Source organism: Doryrhamphus excisus, chromosome 14, assembly GCF_030265055.1.
Source record: "Doryrhamphus excisus isolate RoL2022-K1 chromosome 14, RoL_Dexc_1.0, whole genome shotgun sequence".
Lineage (NCBI taxonomy): Eukaryota > Metazoa > Chordata > Actinopteri > Syngnathiformes > Syngnathidae > Doryrhamphus > Doryrhamphus excisus.
The window spans coordinates 20,271,542-20,286,112 of NC_080479.1; the positions used below are offsets into that span (position 1 = coordinate 20,271,542).

Genomic DNA, 14,571 nt, shown 5'->3' on the forward strand with positions numbered 1-14,571 from the left:
GCAGTTTTCATCCAGATGTGGAATATATTTATAGTGCGGGATTTGCTACACGCGGCTAAGAGTGGCTAGCGTCGGGCTGATGTAGCAACTAGAAATACTAAAGATGACGTTTCTAGCTAATCTATTGTGTGGCGCTAGTCTGCTATGGCGTTCTTGTAAACATGTCCTTTCTTCTTCAATGATGAACAGTTTGTGTATATTTTCATATCCAAAAGTATGCACTGATGTTATTGAAATTCTATACCGCTTTTACAGGAAGTGTTTGTTGTACCAAAGTATCCGAGTCCCTTGAAACCTTCCCCTTTTTGCGTATGTTCTACTGTATTTTCTATATTAAACCACAAAGCCAGGAACCGCGTTCAGCTCCTTTTTTCTCCTTCCAATCAAATCTTTATTCAACGAGTGTCGCGTAGCTTTAGCAAGGCCGGACGTGTGCTAGCCATTAGCCGTCCGGCCGTCTTCATTGGGGAATTCCGTGCCAGTCCAGTTCTGTCGGCATGCTGCCGGGAAGCGGGAAGATGACAGCGACAGCAAATTTCCCACCTTCTGCCGGCGTCAACCCCACCAGCGCTTGCTGGGGGGAGACGGCACGGGGGGCGGCTCCACGTCAAAGATGGCCTCCTGGCCCACGGACGAGCAGACGAAGTAGAGGTTGGCGCCCAGCAGGACGAGCACGGGGAAGAAGGAGAGGCCGAAGCCCAGGCCTCGGATGCCGCTGCCCAGCGAGAGGCACAGCCAGTAGATGAGCCTGGGGGGGGGATGGGGGCGGGGCATGAGGCATGAGGGCGTGGTTCAGCAAGGTCGGTTGAAGAAACGCGTGCCACGGCGGGCATGAGCATGACACGGCACATCTTACCTTCCGAAAACAAAGACCACGGTGAGCAGCGGCACCAGCTTGAGCATGTCCTGGCTGACGTACGTCGCCATGACGACCAGCTGCAGGACGAAGAAGAGGAAGAGGCCCAGCGACTCGTTGACGTAGTGCCAGTGTATCGCCGTCGTCCCGTCCACCGCTTGGCTCTGGAAGCGCGGCTTGACGTCGCTGTAGCGCAGCCTGGCCACGCCCTGCACCACCATGCCTGCAAACACCGCGCCGGGTTAGCGCCGGGTCAGCGCCGGGTCAGCGCCAGGCCGCCGTGTGACGTGCGCCCCCCCCAAAAGGCTTACCCAGCACCACGGGGATGGCGGCAAAGATGGCGCAGCGCAGTGTGTACACCACCCTGAGAGGGGAGCTGGCGAGCAGCGGGGAGTCAAAGGGCAGAAGGGCGTAGCCCCCCCACACCAGGAACGGGAAGAGGAGCGCCGCGGACGCCGTGGCCAGCACCAGCTTCATCTTCTCGCCGCACAGGTCCTCCAGCCAGCCTGACATGACAGAAAAATACACAAGTGGATCGTACAATCATCACGTGGACCCTGTGGTCTCCAACTCTGGCTAAGACTAGCTGATGGAACACTAGTTACCTAGTCTTACATTACCTAGTCTAGCTAAGACAAGCTGATGGAACACTAGTTACCTAGTCTTACATTACCTAGTCTAGCTAAGACTAGCTGATGGAACACTAGTTACCTAGTCTTACATTACCTAGTCTAGCTAAGACTAGCTGAACACTAGTTACCTAGTCTTACATTACCTAGTCTAGCTAAGACTAGCTGATGGAACACTAGTTACCTAGTCTTACATTACCTAGTCTAGCTAAGACTAGCTGATGGAACACTAGTTACCTAGTCTTACATTACCTAGTCTAGCTAAGACTAGCTGATGGAAGACTAGTTACCTAGTCTTACATTACCTAGTCTTACTCTTACTAAGAGTACAAATGCCTGTTTCTGGTAAAAAAAAAAAAAAAAAAAAAGAAACGGGGGAAACCTCACACACACTCATCAGGGGCCCCACAAGCACCCAAAAATGGCATAAAATGCCAGATTTAAATTTTGTGATTTTTGAAAAAAACGTAAGGGGTTAGTATGTCGTTTTTTTTCAATTTTTTCAACTTGCTGAAAATGCACTTTTCTGGTCAAAAAAACACCAGAAACCTCACACACACTCAACAGGGGGCCCAGAAGAGCCCAAAAATGGCATAAAATGCCAAAGTTTGAGGGTGTTGATTTTTGAAAAAAACGTAAGGGGTTAGTATGTCGTTTTTTTCAATTTTTTCAACTTGCTGAAAATGCACTTTTCTGGTCAAAAAAACACCAGAAACCTCACACACACTCATCAGGGGCCCCACAAGCACCCAAAAATGGCATAAAATGCCAGATTTAAATTTTGTGATTTTTGAAAAAAACGTAAGGGGTTAGTATGTCGTTTTTTTTCAATTTTTTCAACTTGCTGAAAATGCACTTTTCTGGTCAAAAAAACACCAGAAACCTCACACACACTCAACAGGGGGCCCAGAAGAGCCCAAAAATGGCATAAAATGCCAAAGTTTGAGGGTGTTGATTTTTGAAAAAAACGTAAGGGGTTAGTATGTCGTTTTTTTCAATTTTTTCAACTTGCTGAAAATGCACTTTTCTGGTCAAAAAAACACCAGAAACCTCACACACACTCAACAGGGGGCCCAGAAGAGCCTAAAAATGGCATAAAATGCCAAATTTTGAGGGTGTTGATTTTTGAAAAAAACGTAAGGGGTTAGTATGTCGTTTTTTTCAATTTTTTCAACTTGCTGAAAATGCACTTTTCTGGTCAAAAAAACACCAGAAACCTCACACACACTCAACAGGGGGCCCAGAAGAGCCCAAAAATGGCATAAAATGCCAAAGTTTGAGGGTGTTGATTTTTGAAAAAAACGTAAGGGGTTAGTATGTCGTTTATTTCAATTTTTTCAACTTGCTGAAAATGCACTTTTCTGGTCAAAAAAACACCAGAAACCTCACACACACTCAACAGGGGGCCCAGAAGAGCCCAAAAATGGCATAAAATGCCAAATTTTGAGGGTGTTGATTTTTGAAAAAAACGTAAGGGGTTAGTATGTCGTTTTTTTCAATTTTTTCAACTTGCTGAAAATGCACTTTTCTGGTCAAAAAAACACCAGAAACCTCACACACACTCATCAGGGGCCCCACAAGCACCCAAAAATGGCATAAAATGCCAGATTTAAATTTTGTGATTTTTGAAAAAAACGTAAGGGGTTAGTATGTCGTTTTTTTTCAATTTTTTCAACTTGCTGAAAATGCACTTTTCTGGTCAAAAAAACACCAGAAACCTCACACACACTCAACAGGGGGCCCAGAAGAGCCCAAAAATGGCATAAAATGCCAAAGTTTGAGGGTGTTGATTTTTGAAAAAAACGTAAGGGGTTAGTATGTCGTTTTTTTCAATTTTTTCAACTTGCTGAAAATGCACTTTTCTGGTCAAAAAAACACCAGAAACCTCACACACACTCATCAGGGGCCCCACAAGCACCCAAAAATGGCATAAAATGCCAGATTTAAATTTTGTGATTTTTGAAAAAAACGTAAGGGGTTAGTATGTCGTTTTTTTTCAATTTTTTCAACTTGCTGAAAATGCACTTTTCTGGTCAAAAAAACACCAGAAACCTCACACACACTCAACAGGGGGCCCAGAAGAGCCCAAAAATGGCATAAAATGCCAAAGTTTGAGGGTGTTGATTTTTGAAAAAAACGTAAGGGGTTAGTATGTCGTTTTTTTCAATTTTTTCAACTTGCTGAAAATGCACTTTTCTGGTCAAAAAAACACCAGAAACCTCACACACACTCATCAGGGGCCCCACAAGCACCCAAAAATGGCATAAAATGCCAGATTTAAATTTTGTGATTTTTGAAAAAAACGTAAGGGGTTAGTATGTCGTTTTTTTCAATTTTTTCAACTTGCTGAAAATGCACTTTTCTGGTCAAAAAAACACCAGAAACCTCACACACACTCAACAGGGGGCCCAGAAGAGCCTAAAAATGGCATAAAATGCCAAATTTTGAGGGTGTTGATTTTTGAAAAAAACGTAAGGGGTTAGTATGTCGTTTTTTTCAATTTTTTCAACTTGCTGAAAATGCACTTTTCTGGTCAAAAAAACACCAGAAACCTCACACACACTCAACAGGGGGCCCAGAAGAGCCCAAAAATGGCATAAAATGCCAAAGTTTGAGGGTGTTGATTTTTGAAAAAAACGTAAGGGGTTAGTATGTCGTTTTTTTCAATTTTTTCAACTTGCTGAAAATGCACTTTTCTGGTCAAAAAAACACCAGAAACCTCACACACACTCAACAGGGGGCCCAGAAGAGCCCAAAAATGGCATAAAATGCCAAAGTTTGAGGGTGTTGATTTTTGAAAAAAACGTAAGGGGTTAGTATGTCGTTTATTTCAATTTTTTCAACTTGCTGAAAATGCACTTTTCTGGTCAAAAAAACACCAGAAACCTCACACACACTCAACAGGGGGCCCAGAAGAGCCCAAAAATGGCATAAAATGCCAAATTTTGAGGGTGTTGATTTTTGAAAAAAACGTAAGGGGTTAGTATGTCGTTTTTTTCAATTTTTTCAACTTGCTGAAAATGCACTTTTCTGGTCAAAAAAACACCAGAAACCTCACACACACTCATCAGGGGCCCCACAAGCACCCAAAAATGGCATAAAATGCCAAATTTTGAGGGTGTTGATTTTTGAAAAAAACGTAAGGGGTTAGTATGTCGTTTTTTTCAATTTTTTCAACTTGCTGAAAATGCACTTTTCTGGTCAAAAAAACACCAGAAACCTCACACACACACTCATCAGGGGCCCCACAAGCACCCAAAAATGGCATAAAATGCCAGATTTAAATTTTGTGATTTTTGAAAAAAACGTAAGGGGTTAGTATGTCGTTTATTTCAATTTTTTCAACTTGCTGAAAATGCACTTTTCTGGTCAAAAAAACACCAGAAACCTCACACACACTCAACAGGGGGCCCAGAAGAGCCCAAAAATGGCATAAAATGCCAAATTTTGAGGGTGTTGATTTTTGAAAAAAACGTAAGGGGTTAGTATGTCGTTTTTTTCAATTTTTTCAACTTGCTGAAAATGCACTTTTCTGGTCAAAAAAACACCAGAAACCTCACACACACTCATCAGGGGCCCCACAAGCACCCAAAAATGGCATAAAATGCCAGATTTAAATTTTGTGATTTTTGAAAAAAACGTAAGGGGTTAGTATGTCGTTTTTTTCAATTTTTTCAACTTGCTGAAAATGCACTTTTCTGGTCAAAAAAACACCAGAAACCTCACACACACTCAACAGGGGGCCCAGAAGAGCCCAAAAATGGCATAAAATGCCAAAGTTTGAGGGTGTTAATTTTTGAAAAAAACGTAAGGGGTTAGTATGTCGTTTTTTTCAATTTTTTCAACTTGCTGAAAATGCACTTTTCTGGTCAAAAAAACACCAGAAACCTCACACACACTCAACAGGGGGCCCAGAAGAGCCTAAAAATGGCATAAAATGCCAAATTTTGAGGGTGTTGATTTTTGAAAAAAACGTAAGGGGTTAGTATGTCGTTTTTTTCAATTTTTTCAACTTGCTGAAAATGCACTTTTCTGGTCAAAAAAACACCAGAAACCTCACACACACTCAACAGGGGGCCCAGAAGAGCCCAAAAATGGCATAAAATGCCAAAGTTTGAGGGTGTTGATTTTTGAAAAAAACGTAAGGGGTTAGTATGTCGTTTTTTTCAATTTTTTCAACTTGCTGAAAATGCACTTTTCTGGTCAAAAAAACACCAGAAACCTCACACACACTCAACAGGGGGCCCAGAAGAGCCCAAAAATGGCATAAAATGCCAAAGTTTGAGGGTGTTGATTTTTGAAAAAAACGTAAGGGGTTAGTATGTCGTTTTTTTCAATTTTTTCAACTTGCTGAAAATGCACTTTTCTGGTCAAAAAAACACCAGAAACCTCACACACACTCATCAGGGGCCCCACAAGCACCCAAAAATGGCATAAAATGCCAGATTTAAATTTTGTGATTTTTGAAAAAAACGTAAGGGGTTAGTATGTCGTTTTTTTCAATTTTTTCAACTTGCTGAAAATGCACTTTTCTGGTCAAAAAAACACCAGAAACCTCACACACACTCAACAGGGGGCCCAGAAGAGCCCAAAAATGGCATAAAATGCCAAAGTTTGAGGGTGTTGATTTTTGAAAAAAACGTAAGGGGTTAGTATGTCGTTTTTTTCAATTTTTTCAACTTGCTGAAAATGCACTTTTCTGGTCAAAAAAACACCAGAAACCTCACACACACTCAACAGGGGCCCCACAAGCACCCAAAAATGGCATAAAATGCCAGATTTAAATTTTGTGATTTTTGAAAAAAACGTAAGGGGTTAGTATGTCGTTTTTTTTCAATTTTTTCAACTTGCTGAAAATGCACTTTTCTGGTCAAAAAAACACCAGAAACCTCACACACACTCAACAGGGGGCCCAGAAGAGCCCAAAAATGGCATAAAATGCCAAAGTTTGAGGGTGTTGATTTTTGAAAAAAACGTAAGGGGTTAGTATGTCGTTTTTTTCAATTTTTTCAACTTGCTGAAAATGCACTTTTCTGGTCAAAAAAACACCAGAAACCTCACACACACTCATCAGGGGCCCCACAAGCACCCAAAAATGGCATAAAATGCCAGATTTAAATTTTGTGATTTTTGAAAAAAACGTAAGGGGTTAGTATGTCGTTTTTTTTCAATTTTTTCAACTTGCTGAAAATGCACTTTTCTGGTCAAAAAAACACCAGAAACCTCACACACACTCAACAGGGGGCCCAGAAGAGCCCAAAAATGGCATAAAATGCCAAAGTTTGAGGGTGTTGATTTTTGAAAAAAACGTAAGGGGTTAGTATGTCGTTTTTTTCAATTTTTTCAACTTGCTGAAAATGCACTTTTCTGGTCAAAAAAACACCAGAAACCTCACACACACTCATCAGGGGCCCCACAAGCACCCAAAAATGGCATAAAATGCCAGATTTAAATTTTGTGATTTTTGAAAAAAACGTAAGGGGTTAGTATGTCGTTTTTTTCAATTTTTTCAACTTGCTGAAAATGCACTTTTCTGGTCAAAAAAACACCAGAAACCTCACACACACTCAACAGGGGGCCCAGAAGAGCCCAAAAATGGCATAAAATGCCAAAGTTTGAGGGTGTTGATTTTTGAAAAAAACGTAAGGGGTTAGTATGTCGTTTTTTTCAATTTTTTCAACTTGCTGAAAATGCACTTTTCTGGTCAAAAAAACACCAGAAACCTCACACACACTCAACAGGGGGCCCAGAAGAGCCCAAAAATGGCATAAAATGCCAAAGTTTCAGGGTGTTGATTTTTGAAAAAAACGTAAGGGGTTAGTATGTCGTTTTTTTCAATTTTTTCAACTTGCTGAAAATGCACTTTTCTGGTCAAAAAAACACCAGAAACCTCACACACACTCATCAGGGGCCCCACAAGCACCCAAAAATGGCATAAAATGCCAGATTTAAATTTTGTGATTTTTGAAAAAAACGTAAGGGGTTAGTATGTCGTTTTTTTCAATTTTTTCAACTTGCTGAAAATGCACTTTTCTGGTCAAAAAAACACCAGAAACCTCACACACACTCAACAGGGGGCCCAGAAGAGCCCAAAAATGGCATAAAATGCCAAAGTTTGAGGGTGTTGATTTTTGAAAAAAACGTAAGGGGTTAGTATGTCGTTTTTTTCAATTTTTTCAACTTGCTGAAAATGCACTTTTCTGGTCAAAAAAACACCAGAAACCTCACACACACTCAACAGGGGGCCCAGAAGAGCCCAAAAATGGCATAAAATGCCAAAGTTTGAGGGTGTTGATTTTTGAAAAAAACGTAAGGGGTTAGTATGTCGTTTATTTCAATTTTTTCAACTTGCTGAAAATGCACTTTTCTGGTCAAAAAAACACCAGAAACCTCACACACACTCAACAGGGGGCCCAGAAGAGCCCAAAAATGGCATAAAATGCCAAATTTTGAGGGTGTTGATTTTTGAAAAAAACGTAAGGGGTTAGTATGTCGTTTTTTTCAATTTTTTCAACTTGCTGAAAATGCACTTTTCTGGTCAAAAAAACACCAGAAACCTCACACACACTCATCAGGGGCCCCACAAGCACCCAAAAATGGCATAAAATGCCAGATTTAAATTTTGTGATTTTTGAAAAAAACGTAAGGGGTTAGTATGTCGTTTTTTTCAATTTTTTCAACTTGCTGAAAATGCACTTTTCTGGTCAAAAAAACACCAGAAACCTCACACACACTCAACAGGGGGCCCAGAAGAGCCCAAAAATGGCATAAAATGCCAAAGTTTGAGGGTGTTAATTTTTGAAAAAAACGTAAGGGGTTAGTATGTCGTTTTTTTCAATTTTTTCAACTTGCTGAAAATGCACTTTTCTGGTCAAAAAAACACCAGAAACCTCACACACACTCAACAGGGGGCCCAGAAGAGCCTAAAAATGGCATAAAATGCCAAATTTTGAGGGTGTTGATTTTTGAAAAAAACGTAAGGGGTTAGTATGTCGTTTTTTTCAATTTTTTCAACTTGCTGAAAATGCACTTTTCTGGTCAAAAAAACACCAGAAACCTCACACACACTCAACAGGGGGCCCAGAAGAGCCCAAAAATGGCATAAAATGCCAAAGTTTGAGGGTGTTGATTTTTGAAAAAAACGTAAGGGGTTAGTATGTCGTTTTTTTCAATTTTTTCAACTTGCTGAAAATGCACTTTTCTGGTCAAAAAAACACCAGAAACCTCACACACACTCAACAGGGGGCCCAGAAGAGCCCAAAAATGGCATAAAATGCCAAAGTTTGAGGGTGTTGATTTTTGAAAAAAACGTAAGGGGTTAGTATGTCGTTTTTTTCAATTTTTTCAACTTGCTGAAAATGCACTTTTCTGGTCAAAAAAACACCAGAAACCTCACACACACTCATCAGGGGCCCCACAAGCACCCAAAAATGGCATAAAATGCCAGATTTAAATTTTGTGATTTTTGAAAAAAACGTAAGGGGTTAGTATGTCGTTTTTTTCAATTTTTTCAACTTGCTGAAAATGCACTTTTCTGGTCAAAAAAACACCAGAAACCTCACACACACTCATCAGGGGCCCCACAAGCACCCAAAAATGGCATAAAATGCCAGATTTAAATTTTGTGATTTTTGAAAAAAACGTAAGGGGTTAGTATGTCGTTTTTTTTCAATTTTTTCAACTTGCTGAAAATGCACTTTTCTGGTCAAAAAAACACCAGAAACCTCACACACACTCAACAGGGGGCCCAGAAGAGCCCAAAAATGGCATAAAATGCCAAAGTTTGAGGGTGTTGATTTTTGAAAAAAACGTAAGGGGTTAGTATGTCGTTTTTTTCAATTTTTTCAACTTGCTGAAAATGCACTTTTCTGGTCAAAAAAACACCAGAAACCTCACACACACTCAACAGGGGGCCCAGAAGAGCCTAAAAATGGCATAAAATGCCAAATTTTGAGGGTGTTGATTTTTGAAAAAAACGTAAGGGGTTAGTATGTCGTTTTTTTCAATTTTTTCAACTTGCTGAAAATGCACTTTTCTGGTCAAAAAAACACCAGAAACCTCACACACACTCAACAGGGGGCCCAGAAGAGCCCAAAAATGGCATAAAATGCCAAAGTTTGAGGGTGTTGATTTTTGAAAAAAACGTAAGGGGTTAGTATGTCGTTTTTTTCAATTTTTTCAACTTGCTGAAAATGCACTTTTCTGGTCAAAAAAACACCAGAAACCTCACACACACTCAACAGGGGGCCCAGAAGAGCCCAAAAATGGCATAAAATGCCAAAGTTTGAGGGTGTTGATTTTTGAAAAAAACGTAAGGGGTTAGTATGTCGTTTATTTCAATTTTTTCAACTTGCTGAAAATGCACTTTTCTGGTCAAAAAAACACCAGAAACCTCACACACACTCAACAGGGGGCCCAGAAGAGCCCAAAAATGGCATAAAATGCCAAATTTTGAGGGTGTTGATTTTTGAAAAAAACGTAAGGGGTTAGTATGTCGTTTTTTTCAATTTTTTCAACTTGCTGAAAATGCACTTTTCTGGTCAAAAAAACACCAGAAACCTCACACACACTCATCAGGGGCCCCACAAGCACCCAAAAATGGCATAAAATGCCAGATTTAAATTTTGTGATTTTTGAAAAAAACGTAAGGGGTTAGTATGTCGTTTTTTTCAATTTTTTCAACTTGCTGAAAATGCACTTTTCTGGTCAAAAAAACACCAGAAACCTCACACACACTCAACAGGGGGCCCAGAAGAGCCCAAAAATGGCATAAAATGCCAAAGTTTGAGGGTGTTAATTTTTGAAAAAAACGTAAGGGGTTAGTATGTCGTTTTTTTCAATTTTTTCAACTTGCTGAAAATGCACTTTTCTGGTCAAAAAAACACCAGAAACCTCACACACACTCAACAGGGGGCCCAGAAGAGCCTAAAAATGGCATAAAATGCCAAATTTTGAGGGTGTTGATTTTTGAAAAAAACGTAAGGGGTTAGTATGTCGTTTTTTTCAATTTTTTCAACTTGCTGAAAATGCACTTTTCTGGTCAAAAAAACACCAGAAACCTCACACACACACTCATCAGGGGCCCCACAAGCACCCAAAAATGGCATAAAATGCCAGATTTAAATTTTGTGATTTTTGAAAAAAACGTAAGGGGTTAGTATGTCGTTTTTTTTCAATTTTTTCAACTTGCTGAAAATGCACTTTTCTGGTCAAAAAAACACCAGAAACCTCACACACACTCAACAGGGGGCCCAGAAGAGCCCAAAAATGGCATAAAATGCCAAAGTTTGAGGGTGTTGATTTTTGAAAAAAACGTAAGGGGTTAGTATGTCGTTTTTTTCAATTTTTTCAACTTGCTGAAAATGCACTTTTCTGGTCAAAAAAACACCAGAAACCTCACACACACTCATCAGGGGCCCCACAAGCACCCAAAAATGGCATAAAATGCCAGATTTAAATTTTGTGATTTTTGAAAAAAACGTAAGGGGTTAGTATGTCGTTTTTTTCAATTTTTTCAACTTGCTGAAAATGCACTTTTCTGGTCAAAAAAACACCAGAAACCTCACACACACTCAACAGGGGGCCCAGAAGAGCCTAAAAATGGCATAAAATGCCAAATTTTGAGGGTGTTGATTTTTGAAAAAAACGTAAGGGGTTAGTATGTCGTTTTTTTCAATTTTTTCAACTTGCTGAAAATGCACTTTTCTGGTCAAAAAAACACCAGAAACCTCACACACACTCAACAGGGGGCCCAGAAGAGCCCAAAAATGGCATAAAATGCCAAAGTTTGAGGGTGTTGATTTTTGAAAAAAACGTAAGGGGTTAGTATGTCGTTTTTTTCAATTTTTTCAACTTGCTGAAAATGCACTTTTCTGGTCAAAAAAACACCAGAAACCTCACACACACTCAACAGGGGGCCCAGAAGAGCCCAAAAATGGCATAAAATGCCAAAGTTTGAGGGTGTTGATTTTTGAAAAAAACGTAAGGGGTTAGTATGTCGTTTATTTCAATTTTTTCAACTTGCTGAAAATGCACTTTTCTGGTCAAAAAAACACCAGAAACCTCACACACACTCAACAGGGGGCCCAGAAGAGCCCAAAAATGGCATAAAATGCCAAATTTTGAGGGTGTTGATTTTTGAAAAAAACGTAAGGGGTTAGTATGTCGTTTTTTTCAATTTTTTCAACTTGCTGAAAATGCACTTTTCTGGTCAAAAAAACACCAGAAACCTCACACACACTCATCAGGGGCCCCACAAGCACCCAAAAATGGCATAAAATGCCAGATTTAAATTTTGTGATTTTTGAAAAAAACGTAAGGGGTTAGTATGTCGTTTTTTTCAATTTTTTCAACTTGCTGAAAATGCACTTTTCTGGTCAAAAAAACACCAGAAACCTCACACACACTCAACAGGGGGCCCAGAAGAGCCCAAAAATGGCATAAAATGCCAAAGTTTGAGGGTGTTAATTTTTGAAAAAAACGTAAGGGGTTAGTATGTCGTTTTTTTCAATTTTTTCAACTTGCTGAAAATGCACTTTTCTGGTCAAAAAAACACCAGAAACCTCACACACACTCAACAGGGGGCCCAGAAGAGCCCAAAAATGGCATAAAATGCCAAAGTTTGAGGGTGTTGATTTTTGAAAAAAACGTAAGGGGTTAGTATGTCGTTTTTTTCAATTTTTTCAACTTGCTGAAAATGCACTTTTCTGGTCAAAAAAACACCAGAAACCTCACACACACTCAACAGGGGGCCCAGAAGAGCCCAAAAATGGCATAAAATGCCAAAGTTTGAGGGTGTTGATTTTTGAAAAAAACGTAAGGGGTTAGTATGTCGTTTTTTTCAATTTTTTCAACTTGCTGAAAATGCACTTTTCTGGTCAAAAAAACACCAGAAACCTCACACACACTCATCAGGGGCCCCACAAGCACCCAAAAATGGCATAAAATGCCAGATTTAAATTTTGTGATTTTTGAAAAAAACGTAAGGGGTTAGTATGTCGTTTTTTTCAATTTTTTCAACTTGCTGAAAATGCACTTTTCTGGTCAAAAAAACACCAGAAACCTCACACACACTCATCAGGGGCCCCACAAGCACCCAAAAATGGCATAAAATGCCAGATTTAAATTTTGTGATTTTTGAAAAAAACGTAAGGGGTTAGTATGTCGTTTTTTTCAATTTTTTCAACTTGCTGAAAATGCACTTTTCTGGTCAAAAAAACACCAGAAACCTCACACACACTCAACAGGGGGCCCAGAAGAGCCCAAAAATGGCATAAAATGACAAAGTTTGAGGGTGTTGATTTTTGAAAAAAACGTAAGGGGTTAGTATGTCGTTTTTTTCAATTTTTTCAACTTGCTGAAAATGCACTTTTCTGGTCAAAAAAACACCAGAAACCTCACACACACTCAACAGGGGGCCCAGAAGAGCCCAAAAATGGCATAACATGCCAAAGTTTGAGGGTGTTGATTTTTGAAAAAAACGTAAGGGGTTAGTATGTCGTTTTTTTCAATTTTTTCAACTTGCTGAAAATGCACTTTTCTGGTCAAAAAAACACCAGAAACCTCACACACACTCAACAGGGGGCCCAGAAGAGCCCAAAAATGGCATAAAATGCCAAAGTTTGAGGGTGTTGATTTTTGAAAAAAACGTAAGGGGTTAGTATGTCGTTTTTTTCAATTTTTTCAACTTGCTGAAAATGCACTTTTCTGGTCAAAAAAACACCAGAAACCTCACACACACTCAACAGGGGCCCCACAAGCACCCAAAAATGGCATAAAATGCCAGATTTAAATTTTGTGATTTTTGAAAAAAACGTAAGGGGTTAGTATGTCGTTTTTTTCAATTTTTTCAACTTGCTGAAAATGCACTTTTCTGGTCAAAAAAACACCAGAAACCTCACACACACTCAACAGGGGGCCCAGAAGAGCCTAAAAATGGCATAAAATGCCAAATTTTGAGGGTGTTGATTTTTGAAAAAAACGTAAGGGGTTAGTATGTCGTTTTTTTCAATTTTTTCAACTTGCTGAAAATGCACTTTTCTGGTCAAAAAAACACCAGAAACCTCACACACACTCAACAGGGGGCCCAGAAGAGCCCAAAAATGGCATAAAATGCCAAAGTTTGAGGGTGTTGATTTTTGAAAAAAACGTAAGGGGTTAGTATGTCGTTTTTTTCAATTTTTTCAACTTGCTGAAAATGCACTTTTCTGGTCAAAAAAACACCAGAAACCTCACACACACTCAACAGGGGGCCCAGAAGAGCCCAAAAATGGCATAAAATGCCAAAGTTTGAGGGTGTTAATTTTTGAAAAAAACGTAAGGGGTTAGTATGTCGTTTTTTTCAATTTTTTCAACTTGCTGAAAATGCACTTTTCTGGTCAAAAAAACACCAGAAACCTCACACACACTCAACAGGGGGCCCAGAAGAGCCCAAAAATGGCATAAAATGCCAAAGTTTGAGGGTGTTGATTTTTGAAAAAAACGTAAGGGGTTAGTATGTCGTTTTTTTCAATTTTTTCAACTTGCTGAAAATGCACTTTTCTGGTCAAAAAAACACCAGAAACCTCACACACACTCAACAGGGGGCCCAGAAGAGCCCAAAAATGGCATAAAATGCCAAAGTTTGAGGGTGTTGATTTTTGAAAAAAACGTAATGGGTTAGTATGTCGTTTTTTTCAATTTTTTCAACTTGCTGAAAATGCACTTTTCTGGTCAAAAAAACACCAGAAACCTCACACACACTCATCAGGGGCCCCACAAGCACCCAAAAATGGCATAAAATGCCAGATTTAAATTTTGTGATTTTTGAAAAAAACGTAAGGGGTTAGTATGTCGTTTTTTTCAATTTTTTCAACTTGCTGAAAATGCACTTTTCTGGTCAAAAAAACACCAGAAACCTCACACACACTCATCAGGGGCCCCACTAGCACCCAAAAATGGCATAAAATGCCAGATTTAAATTTTGTGATTTTTGAAAAAAACGTAAGGGGTTAGTATGTCGTTTTTTTCAATTTTTTCAACTTGCTGAAAATGCACTTTTCTGGTCAAAAAAACACCAGAAACCTCGCACACACTCATCAGGGGCCC

The 14,571-nt window shown here is 39.4% G+C and overlaps 1 protein-coding gene across 1 annotated transcript in view; it reads right to left on the minus strand.

The window, feature by feature from the left end:
• Positions 1-4: 4 nt before the first annotated feature.
• LOC131101430 (transmembrane protein 79-like) overlaps positions 5-14,571 on the minus strand; it is an 81,651-nt gene continuing 67,084 nt past the window's right edge. The window contains exons 3-5 of the mRNA XM_058046576.1: positions 1,168-1,362; positions 857-1,079; positions 5-748 (exon numbers count right to left, since the gene is read on the minus strand). Of these exons, the coding sequence (XP_057902559.1) occupies positions 556-748; positions 857-1,079; positions 1,168-1,362 (611 nt within the window). The 3' untranslated portion in view covers positions 5-555. The remainder of the gene's footprint in view (positions 749-856; positions 1,080-1,167; positions 1,363-14,571) is intronic.